The sequence below is a fragment of the Pungitius pungitius genome, chromosome 7 (assembly GCF_949316345.1).
Source record: "Pungitius pungitius chromosome 7, fPunPun2.1, whole genome shotgun sequence".
NCBI lineage: Eukaryota > Metazoa > Chordata > Actinopteri > Perciformes > Gasterosteidae > Pungitius > Pungitius pungitius.
Genome location: NC_084906.1, coordinates 14,894,150 through 14,915,915, shown reverse-complemented (window position 1 = coordinate 14,915,915; position 21,766 = coordinate 14,894,150). Strand labels below are relative to the sequence as shown.

Genomic DNA, 21,766 nt, shown 5'->3' with positions numbered 1-21,766 from the left:
GTAAGTATGGGGGGGGGGGGGGGGGGGGGGGGCAACTGCAGTGTACAGAAGAGCCACATTTTAGAGTGATTTTACATGTCGAGAGTCATCAAATGATCACAAGATGAATATTTCTAGATTTTTTGTTTTAGCAGGGAATCATTTAAATGATTTGAAAGTGATGGAAGATTTGGCAACCCACAGAGATTTTTAACACTAATTATGTTGTCAAATAGAGGTAGACCATATGCCCCCCCCCCCCCCCAAAAAAAAAGTCCTTTGGTTTATTTTTCCTAATTTAGTACATTTTCTGAAAACTCAAATGTGGTTAATGATAAATACCCCAAACCGATTAGTTTAACACGTATATTATCACATTAAAGCATGCACAAATAAAAAATGGGTCCTGCACGTTGACTTTGCCAAAACTGGTCTAAAACCAGATGCTCACATTATATTTTTTTAAACCGTTGACAGTATATACTCATATTGCCCAACTGTTTTGTTATTTAAGGTAAATATCATATCAATCGCGTGCCAATACGGTCTTCAACGGAGAGCAGTTTCATGGCTGGTGAACTCGTGTACACCCCTCGCTTAATCTGGATCTTTATGAAATCTTAATCTGCGGCGCTTTAAATAAACACAGACGGAGGGGAAGAACAGTCAGTGTGCTGTCAGGCGGCAGCGCCGGAGCTCCTTGGAGAGCCTCGCAAGCAGTCCTGTCACCGATATAAATAGTGTAAGCAGCATCATTTACTCCGCAGAGCTGCCTCACATCTATTGACAATCGCATGCCGATATTACTGGGTCCTTTTCGATATTACAAATGAGTCGTTAACCCTATTAAGTTAATAAGGTTTGCAGAAAATCTGTCACGTTCAAACGGAGGGTATCATTACGAGATGAAACCACTCAAATAGCCCAAATGGTGAATGGTAACGATGATTTTAATGATAATGATGAACTAACTAGCTCTCCTCTAATCCCACAAATTAATTCCACAGTCTGTAAGGGAGCGATCGGCTTTGATCGTTCTTGTCGATGGTATGGTTCCTGGAAAAAAAACCATGAGCCGCGGGCCTCGGCAGGACCCGGGCCACGGTATGTTCCTGAAATCGATGACCTTGTTATCGAACGCTTCGGATGAAGCTCATTACCCATAGCGAAATCAATGAGGATTTAAGCCACTTATTCATAACGTCTCCCCGAATAAGTTATTTTGGATTTGTCAAGATGCGTCACTGTCATCTTAACTACTCCCCGAGCTACTAGATTTAAATACTAAGTAAGTGTCAGATGCTTAGTGCACGCCCAAGTAAATGTATTGCAAAACAATACATTTAAATTACTGTTCATAATGTAGATGTTTGGCGAGATTGTGTTGTGGTCATTATCATTATCTTCAGCGCAGATGAGGAAATGTAATTATTAAAGAACCGAAGTCCTGAAAAGGAGAACATAAATCATCACCACCCTGAATATTATTATCAATAAATTAATTATTTTAAACTGTACTGCCATGCAGTTTCACATCTGCTGGGGAGGTGTCCACATGAAAAATTCCTGCACAGATTATCACCCACTTGAGTCGACTAATTGCTTGCAGCTGAATGTTTTAATTGAGCCACAACCGTCCTAGGGCTATTTTCATAAAATCATTGTGCTCATGAATATAATATGCAGCAAGATATAAAAACAATTTGGAGAGCCAACCGGATCTATCAAACCCAGTGATGCCTCAATCCAATTCTCCACACTTCAGGACCACATTCATTTTGAATGTTTAAAAGTGAACACAGTTTTCCACACAAGTGCTAATGTGATTTCCCCCCCCACACACACACACACTTAAATTTGTAGGCCAGGGTAATTATTGCAACAAATAAATGTGGCTCTTCAATCATTCCTTGATGAAGACTGTACGGTGGGAAATAATTGTTTTTTATCCGCACACAGTGTGTGTGCAGTGGGGTGCCCCACATATGGAACATTTCAGCTGGGTTAGCCCCAGCAGGAGCCAGACAGCAGACCGCAGTTTTGACTTGTGAAGAACTGACGGGCTCAGACCTTGAAACAAACATTGCATCCAAAATAGGCTGAATAAAAAAAAAAAAAGAAAAAGAAAAAAAAAAAAAAAAAAAATCACCACATTTGTTTTTGGAGCGTGATTATGTTTGGCAGCGGAGGCATTTCATTTGATTCTTATTTAGTTGATTCCTGTAAATGAATAGACACAAAATACTAAAATCACTAATTAGTCCCATATGTAATCTTGGGCCTCTGTCAAGCTGCCCTTGCATATATTTTCCCAACAGTACACTGTTTTAAGTGTCCGCAGTTATTACGTAAACTGCTTTTATGATTTTGACTGTGGACCCATATAGGATTTAAACTGGCCTCATTTCTTGTAAATGAACATAAATAACCTAAATCTGAACTCACACTTTCCATGGTGATATATCTCTCTCTCTCTCTCTCTCTCAAGACTCTCACAAAGAAATAATCCATGTATGGCACTTCATTTAAATATATGCCAATTTTTTTTCCTCCTTTCTTTCATATGTGTGTGATTTTTGAACCCGCGCTCCTGACTGAGACCGTTTGTATCACACGACACTTCATTCCAACGCTCACATTTCTCTCTCTGCTCCGGGTACAATGGCACGGCGGAGACACTGAAATACTAAAAATACATTTTGAATAACGTCGCAACCACGTCCTCTGGCCCCATCGGGGTATGCGAGCAAGGAGCAAGAGTCCTCTACAGACGCTGCTTGTTTGTCAGGTGACTCCTGCCGGGTCAGTATTTGTGCTTCAGTGGACTGTTTTTTTTTTTTTTTTTTGTACGAGCGAGGCATAGGGCAGCGTAATACACGGGGCCACGAGCGGGGAGCAGGCAGGCTGCAGCTTCCTTTTTTTTTTTTTTCCTAAGACAGACAACGTGAGTCAGCTATCTAACTTCATCAAACAGGGCTTGACAATAAACCTCCCTGAATACAAGGGCTCCGCTTTCATTTTATTTCCCAGGGCGGCTCGCCAGAGTTGCTGACGGTCTCATACCGACCAATTTCTCTCTCTGTGGCACTCGTATGTCATTCCATCCCGTGCACTTTGGCTCGGATGGCATCCCTTATGCGACAACTGGTCTCACGTATGCGGCGTTACCAGTGGAGCCCCGCTGTGCGAGTCTACGCACCTCCGTGGGTGTGTTTTTGCCACAATGAATCATCCTCGCTTTGCACATGCGTGATGGCTGCAGAGACGGTGGCTTTAAAATGTGAGACATCCCTCTGGTCTGTAATCAAACTGTAAATCGGGCCTGCCAAGAGGCTGCCCTTAATCTGACCATCAGGATTTACCAAAGAGGCGATAAAGGAGGGCACAAGCGTGGCGTTAAGCAAATGCCAGGGTTGGAAGAAGTATTCAGATCATTTACTAGTAGAGTAGAGGTAGCAGTACAGAACTATACAAGTTATCAATTACAAGCATCAATAGTTAACATTTAAGTTAATTAAGTTTTCATCAACATAACAAAATAAGTATCAAATTCAAATGACCTTTTGAGGCCTTTTTTTTCCAAAATAATGACATTGTTTTATTATATATTATGATTTATGCCTCACATGTAAGCAGTACTTTACTTTTTGTTGTAGTTGGTCGAGGTGAAGAAGTTTTTGCTAATTCATACACTGCGGTGGTTTCATCTTTAATGAAAAAAATAGCTGTTAAATAATAAAAAAGTAGAATAGTAGGGTAGTAGTAGTAGTAGTAGTATCCTTACAACAATATTTGATTTGTTGGACTTCGTTATATTTCCCCAGGGAGAAATACTCCGTATGACTGATCTACAAGTCAAATAATGATACAGCATCTGGAATTCAAATATTTAATACAATTATTTTTTAGATACTATAGCAAACACTTTCCTTTGTGTTTGATGTACTAATCAATAAAAGCTATAGTAGATTGACAACTATGCTTTTATCATCAACACAAGTAGGTTTAAACTAAAAAAACAGACAAGAGTATATTCCCTATTTGAGGAAATTGTTGATGCTTCATAATTGTTTGTAATATGATTTACAACATATTCACTTATTCATATTCACTTAAGGCAAACCATTTTTTTTAATGTAAACAACTTTTGTTCATGGGAATGTTATTGAAAGCTTAATTAGTTATGTGTGAAATTGATGTCTAATGTGAGTTCATTAATGTTCTTTTTTAATACTTTGTCTTCTATTCATCAGCCCGGCTTCACCTCCCAGTTTCTAATTCTCTTTTGCCGTCCTAGTGGATGCCGACATTAACGTCTTGTTGGTTATTGATGCAGACAGGTTACTAATTCCTTTTTCTTTTTTTAACCTCACACCTACGTTCATTTTTGCTATTCTCAATGCAGTAAATCAATCCGATGGCAGCCACGTTTTTCTCAATGGCAAAATATTTGGCTCCAAAGGCAATGGATACAGAGGAAAAATAGATGCAAACAGGGATAAATCAGACAAAATGTAAGAGTCGACAGAGGTCCAAATGTGTTTAACTACGTCCCTATTGACCCCAGTCAATTATCTCAAAGAGCCCTCTGACTTGATGATACCATATTGTGACGTAATAATATACAGATACTGCATGTCGGCAGTTTTACCTTTGTGACATGATCTTGTAGGCATCCGGGAGATAGCAGTTGATGTTCTCCATCTGGAAAGGGTCGGCGTCACAGATCTTGTCATCTGTTCGGCCATAATTGGCGCTTTCGATCATTATGACATCACTTCCGGGACAGCGCAGATCGATGGGGTAACCCTCGCAGGAGAGCTCTCTCCGCACTAAACCAAATGGCAGAGCAGCTCGACTAAACCCTGAGGAAGAAGAGAGAGAGATGCTCTATTAGTACAAATCAAAAGGAGAAGTGTAGTTAAGCTGACACTGACAAAGACAGCAGGAAAGACAGAGGGCACTGGATATCAGAGATTTGCTGGATGTACATAAAAAGCAGCACGTTGCGCATGCTCAATTCCTTTTTAATTCAAAAGGCTGCAACTGTTTAGCAAGATGAACTAAGCTGAAATGTGGATAGTGAAGCTCGGATTGGACCACCAGCCTGACATACATCACAATATTGAGTGAACATTTCAGATCTCAACCGCACCAGTGAGCTAATGGTGTTAGTATGTCATGCGCATGCCTGACTGGTCCTATGAGAAAATCAATAATTGTCATTAAAGTGTGGTTAATGGGCTAAAATGTCAGGAGCATTGTAAGCCCTTACGGCCATCTAGGTACCGCAAGCACACTGATGTCACGCTGATGACAAGATTATTGCCCTGTGTTTTATTTAAATACAGGAACAAAGAGCCATCAAGCATTTTACCACTCAAAACTTTTGGTTTAATTACAAAGCTCTTTTTTTCTTAAATGAGGAACAACAGGGATATATAAAAAAAAACGAGTGTAATTGAATCCTCTTTGCGGTGCTAACAGTCAAAAGGCGGACTATTGAGATAATGTAAGAAACCAGTTGTGTGTGTGTGTGTTTGTGTGTGTGTGTGTGTGTGGTGGGGGGGGGGGGGGGGAGGTGTCTGGGTGGGCGTTGGCACAGGACAAACAGTAAATAAATCATTACTGTGGTTTCGTCTTCACAACTGAGAAGCCAAAAGGCAACGGTGAAACCAAAAGCGCCGTATGCATAAAGTGTAGCAAACCAAACGGGGGATATTTTTGGTCGGAGCAGCTTTCTAAGGTTGTGACATGTCAAGTATTAGAGAAGAGCGGAATAGAGCTTAAAAAGATTGCCAGCTGCTCCTGTGTGGACTTTGACTAAAGCAGCGGCAGCACGGAATAATAACTACAGCCTCCTCCTGTGCAGTGCAGACTCTGTCACCTCTTTGAGCCTTTTAAATAATGGTGTTTCTACCTGCAACTTTGTTGCTAGTTCTTCCCAAAGCCTCTTTTTCCCGTAGGACTATTAGTTCACAGTTGCATGAAAAAGAAGAAGAAGAAGAAAAAAAAGGAGCTGTTACTACTTCTCCTAATTCCCTCGTTTGGCACCTGGAGTTAAGGGACCGATCCATATTTGCTGTTGTTTATAATTAAAGTTTTTTTTTTTTTTTTCCCATGAATCATACTGCGAGCTACGTTACGTGTAGCAACGGCATTCTTAAAGCCGCAGACTGCTCTAATAAACGTGCCTGGCTGATTTTACCCTGGTGGATGCTTCATCAATTAGCTACCAATACAATTGTCTTATTCTTATTAAGTGCAGCGCCACGACGCCATAATGACATGAGAGGGGCATTCTATACTTCCCCTTTGTAGGAAATACCAATGTGGTATTTTACAAAGGAAGATGCATGTTTTTATGCGCTGATCGAATGTTTGTGCACCAATCAGGGTAAAACAAAGGCTAAATCTATATGGAAGGCAGCTCGCCTATCAAACCTATGTAGACATTTTTTTATTAGCTTACAATCATCAGCGAAGGATCTTTTTCTTTTCTTCTACTTGCTCCTTTTGACAGCAACCTTGCTCATGTGACCAATAGGCATGGAAAAGTAAAGGCTTTCAGATTTGATAGGTTTCAGCTATATGTCATTGCGTTCCCTTTTCTCTCTGCAGTCAAAAAAGAAACACTTAAGGTGATGAACAATTTATCAGCGATGCGGGCTCGAGAGGAAAAGCTCAAGAGGGAAAAAATGAAAACGCCGTGTGCTAAACAAAGGATTGGCAGCCAATCTCGAGGTCACATCTATGCACTTCACCACAGCTCCATCAAAGTAGCAGCAATGCAACGCCATGTGCATCAAGTATAAGAACCAATGGAAAACCCCACTCAATGGCACAGTAGAATTTGATCAATTTCTATACTCAAAACATGATAACAACATATAATCCATATGTGTGTATATTTGTATGTGGGGGGTATATATCTATGATTATATACATAGATAGACGTAAATAATATGTACGTGTACTTATGCATGTATATTTATGAAAATAAATTTATGAAAATATACATATACTGTTGCAGGCAAAGGTTTTGACAAACCTTTCGCATTAAATCGAATGAACTGGGTCTTTGGCCATGTGCTATGTCTTTGAGTTGAATCTCCAAATCCGCCCACAACCCCCCCCTCCAATGTGCTGCGTCGCAGGAGCACTGTTGTAACACTTAAATCTGCCGGAGCCTTTGCGGTCGCAGATTCCGGTTTTATGATTTACAAACGACGCGCACTCCCTGCTTCAGTGGGAAAACAGTAATGAGGAGATAAATGTGTTCTAAAGAGTAGTGCAGGACTCCTACTGAAATGCACTAAAAGGAACTTCTCAACCGTGCTGATAACCGGCCGTGTAATAAAGCAACCGTTCCATCTTCACATTTTTGTAAATCAAACAAAATCGCTGTCCTCCCAGTGTGGCGCATTTCATCATGGCCGAACCTCCATGAGCCTCTCTCCATTGATTGGGCCCGGGGCTGAACTACTTTTCACTCTGGTGTCGGATGGTATTTTTGTTACATGGCGGGGGGGAGAGTGACAGACAAATCTATACAGGGACACCCAGTCCAGCTAACAATAGAGGAAAGCATATAACGCGTCTACAATTAAAACTGCAATGCTTGATGGTCTTTCTAACTTTTATGTGCATTATTGAGGGACATTTTTGGATATTCCTCAGAAAATACCTCCTCCGTGCCGTGGAGGTCTGATTTCTGAAGATAGATCTTCAACTACACCAATAACATAAAGACACATACATCTGAATTCAATGATGAATATAATAATAATGTAATAAAGGGTTTATGTGACAAATAAATCCTGTTCTTATGAAGACACCAAAGCACCATCGCTCATGTTCTGGTATGACAGTGCATCGTAATTAAAACAAAAGCATGTGATCACAGTGAATCCAACATGAGCAAAATGTAATGCTTACTATCCAACGTAAATAAATAAGTAAATTATTCAAATGAGCCAGAAAGCCATCAGCATTATTGGGGTCGTTAGCATCAGCGATGAATCAGGGAAAGCATATGAAAATGATTAACTTTCCATAAGGTAAAACACATCAATAATATCAATCTATGGAAGATGTCAACATTCCTACCGCTCTGCTTCTCCTGAGTCTTCTAAAGTCACAACTAGAAAGACGAAACAGTTTATTGGAGCAGTTCTTGCTAAATTGTGTTTCAAGGGCCTTTTTACTTCTACAAGATTTCCACTGTTGGGTAAAGGCTGCAGAGCAAAAATAATAGCGCCACACACCAGTGGTGCATGGAAGCAAAAAAGAACACATGACTGCAACTGACACTCTCACAAATTCGACGGGAAAACTCTGCACCCTCCTCTTCAGGTACCACAGGCTTCAGATGACTCCTTAAAATATGAGACGTTATTCTACAAGCTGTGTTGAACTTTCCCTCAGCTATAGCCCATGCAACTACAAGGGCTGGAAAGAAGGGCGCTTATCAAATCAAACTTAATAAAATGAGGAGTTTCTATGCACTAATTAAACACCGGGGAGCAAAAGGATCAACGCATTGTGAATCAAATAATATGTGGGGGGAAAAACTCAATCTTGTGACCATGGCAACCTGGTGCAGTGAAGACATTACTGGTCAGATGCTTATCACGGCCGTGCTGACACTAATCAGGCATCCTGTCCACCCATCCCACCCACAACTAACACCATTAGAGAAGCATTTAAATTCCTTTGCAGCTTTGTGCCGAGCACCGAGTTGAATAATAACCAAATGCATTGCAAAATAAAAGAAAATCACAAAAAAACCACTAGGGTCCACTTTTTTTTTTGTTCTCCACCCACAGACTAAAATGAAAATATAAATACTAACATTATCAACCACAAACATTGGAATGTGAATTAAAGCCAGTTTGGATTTTGTAAAATAGAAAACAGCTGTTTGGTTTCTATAAAAGCCCGTGATCAGTCAACCTTTTGACAAGTGCTTATTGTACATGCTGTTGTCACATGCTCGTAATTGACAGTCATTGGTGCACAGGGTTTCTATTTCCATGGGTTATAGCACTTTATTAGACTATATGAGGAACCTCTATTTAAAGCTTCCCAGACTGGCATTTATTACCATGTCTAACCTTTGCAATACCATTATGCCCAAACGGAGTCTGCAGCTGCAGAACAGTGCGAAAGTCCCCAACATAAAGAGGACCCATTATGACCCCCTTCTCCGGTTCTCTAATGTTTTAATTCCTCTTTTTTTTCCCCATGCAGATGAGCCAAATCAATTGGAAAGTGACCATCTGCTAGGATATGAGTGTCACTGAAGCCGAGGTAATGAACAAAATGCCTTCCTATTTCACACAGACACACCAGGAGTCATCAAGATCTTCATCAGCCATGTAGAGACCTTGTGTTGCATGTAATCCCATGAAACTGGACATTACTGATGATCAAACCCAGAAACAGAAAAACAGAGTAAAGACATTAAAAACCATGTTGGTTATACGCAGCTAAAATACAGCATCTGAAACGGTTGTAGGTTGTACTAAGGGCAACAGACTTGTGAGGTTGTTAAGTCATAGAAAAAAAGCATTCCACATTTTTGCTCTTCATCTTGCCTCCAGGAAAAGCTTTTCATATTAAAACGACCCTTTGTAACTCGAGTTACACATGCTTCCAGAGTTAGTCCAGGGGCAAAACAGAGGCTGATCAAAAGGCCCATTCAGCCACTCGCGCTGCTGTCATTGTGGCCACAGCACAAAAGAGGTCCTCAGATTATTTGGATGTGAAACCAGATAATTCTTCTGTTCGAGAGCCGACGAGAAATGTGACAGCGACGCTCCCGATGCTCGTCCTCTTGCCGTTGACAAATCCCCTTCGATTTTCCTCGCCGTTCTGATGAGGGCTCAACAGCTGCTTGTAAATGAGCAAGCATTTCTGCTCAGACCCCCCACCACCACCACCACACCCACCCCCTCGCCCCGTTATCCTGCACGCCTGAGCCAACAAGGTCGCTTGCTGGGGGATATTTGGGGTGAAAGAAAAGTGTGGCCTATAGCATTAGCTTGGAGCAACAGGAAACGCAGCTTGAGTCTGGTTGTCCCGTCCCCCCCCCCCTCCCAGCCCCCTCCTCCCCTCCATGGCACAAGGCTGTGAAGGGAAGGAGACCTTTAAGTCGAGACTTTTCCAACAGTGCTGATTCTATAATCCAGAGATATCCTTTACAACAGCATGTGTTCTTAAGAAGTCGGGTCCACACAGAGGAGGGGAGGAAAGAAAATATTGCATGAGGCCTTTGTGGCCCTTTTAGAAAAAAAATAATAGACTGCTGTTTGGACAAATATTGTTCTAAATATTAACTCAAGACCAGGTTTCTGTAATTTCCAACACTATCAGTATAAGGTTGATGTCATTTTTGGGCACAGCTACCGGCAGAAGACGGTCAGTTTTTTTTCTTCTCTTTTTGTAATTTAGTGCATAACATCTGTAGATCATTAAACTCTTTGACAACTGATGATAAAACCATGACTAATGTGCCACAGATTAGCTGACTTTTATATCGGAGATCCAAAACTATATTTTTTTACTTATTTCATCCATCCAACAGCATGAAGCAGAGTAAAAAAAATGTATCATAATAAGAACATTTAAAAAGCATTAAAAAAAAGAACATCCATATGACATTATGCCGTTTTCGAAATGTGGAATACTACTTTGTTACGTATTTGAAACCTACTTTCACAAAGAGTGGGAGGCAGGAACAGTGACATATTGGAAAAAGGAGGAGGAGGCAAAGAGCAGCAGGAGAACGAGCATTCCGATCTCATTTGTATTCTCCACCACTCATTTCACTCCAGTTGATTTACATCGCCGCTACTTCCATAGCAACAGCAGGGGGGCTATCAGGAGCATCTTTGATATAGGTACATGAGATCTAGTCATCGCTCCCTGCATCGACACATGAAAAAGGGCCATTTTTTTTCCACCCCTTTGGTGTTAAAGTGCTTCTTCAAAGCAGGAATTTACCCTGTCAGAGACTCCTTTTACATGAATTCTGTTCCTCATCCTCAACCAGCACTTGAAGACATATAAGCCAGTACAGGAAATGCCATCACTGCACAGAAAGGATATTTGATCCTTAGAACTTAATGATTTTACTGCGATAAAAAAAAAAAAAACATGCACAGCGGCAAAGACGGCTCTACCAGAGAGGCTTTTCTTTTTTCTAACCCTGAAAGAAATTGAACAAATACAAGGCATCAAGTGTTGCTGCCAGCCAAAATGATAATGCGCTGCACCAGCAGGAAAACACAGCCTCATCAAGTTCCATGTACACTTGTATGTAAATCAACCTTACGGCCTAATTAAGCTCTATGGGGCTCATCAAGGTCATAAATCCGCTTTTTTTTTTTCATAATGCATTATTGACTTCACATCATCTGCACATGTCGGCTGACTGCACCCGCACAAGCACCCAATGTCATCTCACTGTCTAATATCGGATGGCCCTGGGGCCGGGCGGCGTGTGTGTGTGTATTTATGTGAGAGAGAGAGAGAGATAGAGAAAGGGTGAAAGAGAGAGAGAGTGTTTTTTTTTTTTAGGTCACACAAAAACCAAGGACATCTTCCGGTAATGAAACGGCTGTGATGACCATCAAACAGTCAATTTAGTCTTCAACAAATGGTCACTGGTACTTTTGAGCCTCAAAGTAAAAACACAGGTTAAGATTATCAAGGCTTTTTATTATGAAGTTGTTCAACTCAGAGAACTTCTGGAGTCGGACTGTTAAGGTGCACAAATCTAATTGGAGCCGATTACTGAAAGTGTTTTGTTTAATTAGTAGTGGACTGATTCTATGAGTCATTCCTGGGGAGAATTGACATAGCCAAGAGTCAGTGTCTTTAAGTGGCAGCCAGCTCATTTGAACTCATTACAGCTGATTATCAGTTATACAATTTCAGAAAATATCAAATGATGAACAGTTCCAAAAAAAAAAAATCAAGCAAGTTGTCTTTTGCCCAATGACTTTTGGGAATACATTCGCTATGTGTTTGTCGACTTTTCCTGTCTTTCTTTCTGTATACTCTCTGTATTGTATCCAGAGTTTCCATTAGAAATTATGAAAACAATGGACACACTGGGCAGCCCAGACTTCCTCCTCTGCTCCGATGAAGCGTTTGATGCTCCTCGATTCAATAAGGAAGCCTTTCCCCCCGATGGGTCACCAGCGACGGTGCACACAAATGAGAAGAGCCCATCTGCTGGGTTTGCATTCCCAAAGTGTACTTCCTCGAGCACAGCAGCGGTTCCTCTTCCCAAGACTCATGTGGATGCATCTGTGCCACATAATTCAGCCCGGCGCTTCAAGTGACCCGCACCTGGCATTTAAATTCCCTGACCAAATGGGTAGTCATGCCCTGACGACACGACCGCGGCTACAACTGAATTCTTTATGCAGCTCTTACTCAGACTAGACTGCAGCCCAGTTGGCGGGTTAGGTGGATTGTCATAGCACACAACAATAGCAGCCTCCTTGGCTTCTGTCTCTTCGCCCGTACTCACCCAAGGTTATGCACGTATTCTGCATTCAGAGTATTCATCCGACAAGTGCCACACAAAGCAAAGAAGTATTTTATTTTATTTTTTGTAGATGTAAAATAATTCCTTTTTCCTTTAATCAAGGCACTATTATTCTTAGATTTCCTGCAGTTCAGGGATTCTATCTCACAATACTTGGAGAGAAAGCTGGCCAAGCGGAAATTTAATTCTACTTCGGTTTATTTGCTGCCTTTCATTATAATCCAAAGGCTGAACATTATCTTGATGACCTCCCATCTCATATGCATCTTTATCCTTCAGTGCACTGATTGTTATAACATTCAAAAGAAACCATATATTTTTTTATAAGAAACGTTCCAGATTCGGACCTTAACCTCATTGTAATCAATTCCAGAGACAGATCCTAATTCACTCTTCCATCCGTTTCCAGCCCTCACATGTCAAAGCATGAGCATTTTGAAGTTCCCTTTTGACGATTTATCAGATTTCAAGAAAGTTAAAAAACAAATTTGGGGACTTGTGGTATAAGAGCAACCGCTAAACATGATGCAATGGTCTAGTTGGGCTGGGCACTATTACAAGGTGACGTCATTAGTTAATGTTTCGAAATGAACCCTATCAGTTGAAATTCCTCTTTGACTAACATTGATTTTCTTGGGCAAATCATTTACTTGCGAGGGCTTAAGAGCAGGGGCCCACACCCTGGACACACAGACGCACTCAGGGGTCATAATGACTCAGGGGGTCAAAAGCCAGGTCACACTCTGACAAGTCTTTGCAATCGACCAGAGCACAAATGGCCCGACATGATGTTTGCTGTGTTTGACAGCAAGTAAACCCACACTTCACAACTTATTTGGTCCAAATGATGAACTACAAATATGAGGCAATGAGCTAAAACAATTGTATTATTGTCTAAGAGCACACTAAGCGCAGCCAGACTGGTCAAGCAGGCTTAAGACAATATTCACTGCAACAACAAAAAAACAAAGCCTTTAAGAAAGTTTTAGAAAAATGAAGAAAAAAAAATTGTTAGTGAAACTAAGTTAACAAGCTTCATAAATGGGCACCAGAAGTTCCTCCTGATGGCCCTGGTTCTAAGGCCTTTAGATTTATGTGCGTAGTTTCACCACCCCTCATTTACAGGAGCTTATTCAGGATTTACTGCAGCTCTACATCACGACTGAAAGACAACGAGGATTTCATAAAGGGCAAGCAGGGATATCATGAATCTGGCTCTCATGTGTGAACTGTAAACCATTTGAAAATATTATGTTATAGAATGGGTCATCACCAGTGTTACAATCAGTTCTCATAGCATGGCATCCACACCACAAACCGCTCGTTCTTATGTCTCTTTATAGCATCCTCACAATAGAGACATGATTACATACCCCCTGAACACCTGTAGATTGTTGTTGTTTACACTAAGTATTTCAGCTGATATGGAATAGAAAACTCACATGTTGTCATAAATAGCAGTTCACAAAAGACTACCGTACTTCAATGCACTCATCTCTTAATAATCTTGATAATCTGATGGTTTCACACAGTGCAGAGGGACTAGATTCCTTACAATCATAAAAAAAGTGTAATTCAAAGTATGACACAACATCCAGAACAAATTCATAATGTTTCTCTTATCTATAAAAGGCCCTTTAAAGGTCACTAACTAAAATCGCACGAGTGCCATTTGTCTGCCGCGCAGGTAACGGCTCGAGTTGGTCTGAGTAAGTGAAAGAGCCAGCTTACGGGACCCCTCGACAGGATTGAGCCTCTTCCTGAAGCTGTGAGCAAAGTGCTCAGTGTCGGCCCCCTTCTCGTTACAATGGCTTTTGATTTTTACTTATTTTCATTTTTTAGTTGATGAATTGATGGGGATGAGCAAGTTTGCAGCGACTTTGCATAATAATGCATTAGGCTAAATAGCATGAATAATAGCTCAAAGCCTGTTAGCGAATTTACATTTTGTACAACCAACTAATAATAGCTAAAAAAAAAAAAATGCTGTAGTGAAGCTAAAAGTACTACATTACCCTCTGGGTCCTATTCAGGGTGCCAGGGTGCTGGAGCCAATCCCAGTTAACAATGGGCCGAGACAGAGTCGGACAAACATTCCCGCCCACTTACACACCTACAGGCCATCTAGAGTTATCGATTAACCACTATGGGAGAGAGAGAGAGAGAGAGAGACAACCCACAGTGCCGCCAACCCAAAGTCCACAAAATCTTGCTTTGCAAGAGCGTAGATTTGCTTTCAAGAACACACCATTCTTCATATTTATATATATTTAGCCTCTTAATTTGCTCTCAAAGTGCAGCAGGTTGATGCGTTTAAACCTTGTTGTTGCAGGGGAGTATTTCCCCAGAGCTCCCGAGGGCGTCTGCAGCCCACCCACCAGTCTCACAAACTCCTGTAGGAAGCAGTGTGTCGTCTTGACGGCTGTTCTCCCAACACACAAGTCCTTCGGCAATACAAGTTAAAGACACTTTTTTTTTTTCCTCCATTCTGCCAAAACAGGTAATGAATAAAAAACGCAGGCGAAAACACAAACTTTAAAGCAGAGGCATGTCTCAGACAAATCGACCAAATGCTAACCATATCGGCCACGGCACGAACCTGTGAAGGCACAACAAAAAAAGATGTTCCATGCACAATAGGTCCTTGGTTATAGACCACTGCACTGGAGATTGGAGAGTCATATTTGTTTGTTTTTTGATGGGTTTGGGATTCGCAGAGGAGGCTCGATGGGTTATCAGAACATATTTTGGTAGATTGTTAGGGATATACTTGTTAGGGGCCCGCATATTTCTACCTGAGCAAGAACCAATCGAGCCATAGCATGACGGGGGGGGAAAGCGCGGGGGCAGATAGGGACATGTGGGCTGGGTGACTAATCGAGGGCGCCCGAGATCCCACCCAGCAAGGGCCTTGTGACCGTGAGAATGGTCGTTATCCACCAAGATCACCAGCGAGGATGATGGGGGGGGGGGGGGGGTAGGTTTCACACTGTCTGAGGCCGTGTCACGCTGAACCACTCTCCCCCGACAAGTCTGAAACCCAATTACGGACCTTGTGGTGGTTCAGCACCACGTCGGGCAACACTGCGCTGTTGTTGTTTCGGGAGGCAAGTCTGCAAGACGCAGGACTCAATTAAACAAATGGCCACATACTTGCAAGAGAGAAGACGCACACAGCTCCAGAACCTTTAAAATAAGAGATTAGTAAAAGGGACAAATAGCCTCATAAATGTTTTTGTTTTTTTGAAACCGAGTCCTTGCTAAAAGTAAAACATGTAGAGGAGCACCCGCTGCATGTGTGTCATGGCCCGAGATGCCGCCATGAGTTATAGACGCCGACAGACTACAACAAACTAATGATACTTCCCAAGGGCATCTCTGCATAAATAACCATTAAAAGAAATGCTGATGCAACAGCTCCAACTTACGGACGTTTAGAACGGGTCACTAAGATGGTGTTTAAAAACCTTCAGTGAAATACAGTTAAAGCGCCCCGGTGCTAGGTGAAGGGGATGGGGAGGGTCAGAGGGCGGGCTTTGTTTGGGAGGAGGGGGGAGGCATAATGTCAATAGCTTCGCAATGCTCTTGCATGACAAATACCAACATGGAGCCACCAGTGACAAAGCCCTAATCCAGAAAATCCCTCATTCCTTTGCTGAAAATCCTAATGAGGATTTGAAGTGCTCGGCAGGGAGGAGACCCGGGGGGGATGGAGGGTGGTGGGGCTGCCGTTACACCTTGCCACTGCTTGCTCTCAAACTCCTCATTGTCTCCTTATCTCCTCATTGGCCCGAGCCCGGCTGGCGATGAAAGAGACCTGACAGCACGGTGGGCCTCTGTACACAGACCCCACGCCTGCCTGGCTCCACGGGAAGCCAGATTCCACAGTCTGCCGCAAACATACAGAATGACATCAGGCAGGAGATGGGAAAGACAAAAAAAAAAAAAAAAAAAGCAACAAAGAGAAGATTCGCCCCTTCAACCTCAACTGTTTTAGCGTCGCCTCCAATAGAACATTGACAGCCAAATAAGTGTTTCATATAGTTATTAGCTAGGAAATGATTTGTTTATTTGATCAAATTAGCAGTGGGCCGGACTTTTCCAAACTTCCTTTATTACCAAAGGAAGTGCACTGTGAGCGGGAGTGTGGCAGCGCGACGGGGAACGATTATTTTCCCTCGGACACACAAATTAGCATCCTGAAAGAAAAAGGCCTCCAGGCGGCGGCGCTACACACTGGCCCTTGACAGATTTCTCTCAAGATAGCGTGCAAAACAGAGCTGCCGAGAAAGAGGCACCCAAATGGGAGTGGCCGAATATTGGTAAGCACAGTATAATACGCTCACGATTCCTGCTGACGTGGCTAAAAAGGAAGAAATACCCATTTTTTAGGACCTTCTATAAATGTGCTTTCGTGGTTCCAAGAAAAGGCTTGAAAGAGCAAATAGGTGTGGGGGGGGGGGGGGGCAGGTGCTGGATCCTGTTCTCGTGGGTTTGGTCTCACAATAAAGCCCTGGGCTTTTACATCCAATAATTACATTTCCGAACACCTTGATTGTCTATTTCACTCCATTCACTTTGACTTGAAGGCTTTAAGTCTCTCCTCTTTTCCTTTCACACGGTACAAAAAGAGGACTTTTTAAAAAGGTGCCCTTCCCTGTTGCCCTTGAGAAATCTCAAGTGCTTCAAACATTTCACGCTTTGAGGGGAAACAATGGTGTGGTTTCAGGGGTTTACTGAGGGAACAGAAACGCTCCGAGTCAGACTCGTTGAAACACGTTCCGCCACCGAAACGCAGCTTTTATATCACGGCGTTCTCTCTCTCTCTCTGTGTGTGTCCCCAAAGTCACAGAATGGGCAACGTTCAAGTGCTGCTGGCCTTCTATAGATCACGTCTGTTTACCAATTAAAAGTTTGATACCGCAAACCTCAAACTGACGCACGACAAATTGTTATTTTTTCCATCACTGACCATTTTGAAACCGTAAAAGTTGATCACAAGTCGGTTGAGTTCCTCAACACCAAGGTAGCGCCAGAACCATTTTCCACCGGTGTGTACTTGGCGCTAATTCTAGCATGCTGCAAAAAAAAAAAAAAAAATTGCCCTGCCAGCTCTTGACACAAAATCCTTGCTCTGCTCTCTAATTCTGTCTCACTGTAATTCTAAAAATCTTCTGGAAAGCCTTTGAAGAGAGTGTGTGCCTGAGCTAGGTGTTACTTGTTATTCTGTTGCTGATACGGACAAATCCTTTTCAACCCCACTAGACGTGGCTAAATTATTTTGGAAGACAGGCGAGCCAATTTGAGCATGTGTTGGTGGGGAAAATCACATTGGTTTTTACATTTTGCAAAATAAAAAAAATAAAAAAAGAAAGAAACCTTATTACTTCATAAATTACAACTTCATCTCAATTTTTGGTGGGTTGCTATGGTGACATCCGCAGAGGACAACGGTAGGACAAAAGGAAATAAACCTGCAGCTTCAAAGAAGATCCCTCTGAATGCCTGAGGGCAAACTTTTATTGATGCAAAACAATATCAAAGCAGGTCAGAGTAAAGCATCCTGATTAAAGTGATAACCATAGATGTCCTGTACCTTCCCACTGACCTCGCTCTACCATAAAGCCCTGATCTGTGTGGAAAGTGACTCAATGAAGGAATGTTGTGTAATGACATTTGGAGGGACAATGGTACAATTCAGTATTTCACTACCATACATTTTTTTAAAAATGGTAATATTCATGCAGAAAAGGCGGATGCATCCTGACTTTCAGTCCCTTGTAAAGCTACAATTGAAACTGGTTCCTAATCCCTAATACAGCCCACTTCACTCAAACACCACACCCAGAGTTTGTAATAAAGACAGGAATCTCTGACAAGAAAAGAAAACCTTTCAAAATGAAGCCAGGACGACCCATGATGGAATAATCCTACTTTAAGGCTCTTCCTCCAGAGCATGTTTTGCTCCATGTGAAAATTAAACCGAATGACATTACATTTTAGAATTCATGTTTTTTGAAGAGGCAAATAGCTTGAATTGAGTAGTACCTTGCATGCTGGTGTCTGTACTGATCTTAATATTGATTACTGTACAGTAGGTTCACATGTCACTACATGGCCGTCCTGGGGTTTCATAGGGTTACAGACAAATGTGTGTTCTGAGATCAGTGTAAATAACCTGTATTATCCCTAATAATGATTTGAGTTTCAGCAGCTCTAAAAAAAATAAAATCATTATTATAGTTTCAGCAGTTGTTGTTGATTGACTGTAAATAATACGGCCATAAAAAGAAGCTGCTCACAAACGGGACGGAAAAAAATCAAACAAATGATTTCCGAGGTAAAGCATTGCTTATTCTATATACATATATTTTGGTTCAGAAGCTCTACAGGTCCCTCGGGCTCCTTTGAGAGATTGCGATTGCGGTGTCAATCTAGGCTGTGAGTATTTCTTCCTTCAAATACTAAAAAACAAAAGGGGGGGTGAGGGGGGGCGGACCAAAACTTAAGACTATTTACAGCCTTCCACTAACTCATTTCATTCAATTATAAAAATGCATTAAAAAGATATTAGGGCGAGATGCAGTTTAATGAAGCATGTTTACTTGGGGATATTGTTTGTAACGACCTGTTTCTGGACCGATCCCTGTGGTTGTCACGGGGAACGGAAGGGGAACAAGACAAGAACAAGGAAGGTTGAATGACACATCTCAACAGATACGTCTGTTCCTTCTTTCCGTTTTTCTCGTTATACATCTGCAAGTGAAAGTGAAGTTGACTCTAATCCACCGTCACTCCTCGCTGCCACTGTTCGCCTGGGGAGTTTCGCCTCAAAGTGATATCCAACGTATAAATGCCACATTCATACTGTACGGCATGACATGGCTCCACCCAACTGGACTCGCCATGAACCCGTTGGGAATATTTGCTTTTATTTAGATTCAGCAAAAAATGATGGATATTAGCAAGTAGGTTTTTTTTTTTCTGTACCATCTCGGTCGAGGATCAAAAGCGAGCTGTGGCATTAGTAGAATGTGGAGCTTGAAAAGTGCGAAGTGCAGATTAGTCACCAGCTTGGCACAGGACATCCTTCGCAAATCAAGCCACAGCCAATTAACGGCCCGACGAAAGGATTCCTAACGCATTTCTGGCGAGTGCTATATTGAGGATAGTATATAGCAGCTCCATACAGGGCCACGCGATTTGGATTGGCTATGGATTCCACCTACACCGAGTAGACAACAAAATAGAGAAGAGGAGGAAAAAAAGGACCCGTTATGGAGAATAATCTCATCGCACAGCATTCGCCAGAAACACCCTGGACCAGCATTAACAGTTAGCGGGGGGGGGGGTAACATCAAGGTCCCCTCACTGCTAGGAGATGAAACCTAGCAGAGACAAACCAGAAACGCCTCGACGGGGCACAGTTTTTTTGTTCTGCCCCCTTTTTTTGTTACTTCTACAAACGCCCCGGCCATCAAATTGCAAACGGTGACCTGTGCGTAAGGTTTCTGAAACAGTCCGCTGAAGTTCCGACGCAACGTGTAATACAGTTGATTATGTTCAACCACTTTCATGTGATTTTCTTTAATCCACTAAAGCCCATCGAGACCAGCACTTATTTTTCTTAAAGATCCAATCCTTTGCCAGATGATACTTGGGGAAAAAACATATGGTGCGACTCACTACTGAGTGTGAAGCATCTTGATGAATCAATGCCTTCCCAAACTAGAATAAATATTCTTACATTACTGCATGTTTTAAAAGTGAGTAGAGTAGGTATCCCGAACATTTGGCTCGAGCCTCAACAGTTGGCACCGACAAGCCCAATCTGCAGTGACGCTTTTGATACATCGCGCCGCAAAGATGGAAAGCAGTTTATTCTGAATCAAATCCTCAAAAAGTGATGCACCTGTATTCAAACACCCGCATGTACGGTATACAGTTTATGGGTGGGTTGGATGCAAAATGCTTGCAATTACGAGACAGCTGAGAGTTGTTTAATAAAAGCTAAATTCACCGTGATTAAAATACGTTCAGACTTTACATTTTTTTTTTCTTTTTCCAAGGTGCGAAATCTGTGCAAGTCTGCCACGAGACGAAACATCTTAGCGGGGAATCTACAAATGGATCCAGCTTTGATGCCACCGGGAACCACTGACGCTTTCAAGCAGAAAATCTCAGACAAATCGTAATTTACCAACTAATGAAACCACTCAAGATTATCCCCCATCCGCCTGTGCCCACTGTCCTCAGAGCAGCATTACTTACACAAGCACAGCCTGCAATCGGGGGAGGGAGGGGGGGTGAGGGGGGGGGCAGCTTATGCTCGAGTGACAATCTCACTGCTCACGCTACATTTCTTATTAATAAGAGAATAACAACAATTGTTTTAGGTTGGAAAACCAAAGGCCTCGTGAGCAGTGATCAGCAGGGGGTTTTTTTTGTTTCTTCTAGAGAACACAAATTCAACTTTTTTCCTTCTTTCCTATGTACTTACCCTCCGTGGAGTGCACTTGGGCAAGTGTGATGAGAAACCAGCAGAAGGTCTGTAGCTTCAGCAGGGAGCATGCCATGGCGCCCGGAGTTGATGCTTCGCGGCAGGTTTGCTTGTGACTGAAGAAGGTTCTGATTAAGAAAGTCCTTGCCAACTGGTCTGGGAGATGCTCATCATTGATCCTGTCACCTGTGGGGCAAAGCGGGAGAGTGGTTTCAGTTCAGGGGTAAAACCTGTAGTCCACGTGGGCAAACTGTGTCGCCGTGTCGGAGGAATTCCCCCCCCCCGGTCACACGCTTTGCCGCAAGGCGCTCGATGCTGCATTTACATCTCGCGGCAGAAATGTGAGAAGAAGAAAAAAAAAAAAAAAAAAACCTTAAGCTGTGAAACGCTGCAAACCCACGGAGAGGCACTGAAATAAGCGCAGAAGGTCAATAATCCTGAGAAGGGAAATCCCTTAAAGGCTGCTGAAGGCTAACCATTTCAAAAAGGGCAGTGAGGGGTGGGACCACCGCAGTCATCAAACAGATAAGACCCGCCCCATCCATCTACTCGGGATGCTAAACTTGTCGAGCTGCTTCCAATCGGATTTGCTTTTTATTCCCTTTTCAGCATTTCTAAATTGTTCTCCTTTTCCCACAACACAAATTGAGATATCAGTTAGGATTTCAAAGCGATGTTTACCATGTGCACCATCAAAATGATCAAAAAAACCTTCCCTCATGTAG

At 42.2% G+C, this 21,766-nt stretch overlaps 1 protein-coding gene across 24 annotated transcripts in view; it reads right to left on the bottom strand.

Moving 5' to 3' along the window:
- Positions 1-21,766, bottom strand: part of adgrl2a (adhesion G protein-coupled receptor L2a) — an 86,315-nt gene that overhangs the window by 44,881 nt on the left and 19,668 nt on the right. For all 24 annotated transcript variants that reach the window (XM_037470532.2, XM_037470539.2, XM_037470541.2 and 21 more), the window contains exons 2-3: positions 21,042-21,227; positions 4,631-4,844 (exon numbers count right to left, since the gene is read on the bottom strand). In XM_037470532.2, the coding sequence (XP_037326429.2) occupies positions 4,631-4,844; positions 21,042-21,117 (290 nt within the window). In that variant the 5' untranslated portion in view covers positions 21,118-21,227. The remainder of the gene's footprint in view (positions 1-4,630; positions 4,845-21,041; positions 21,228-21,766) is intronic.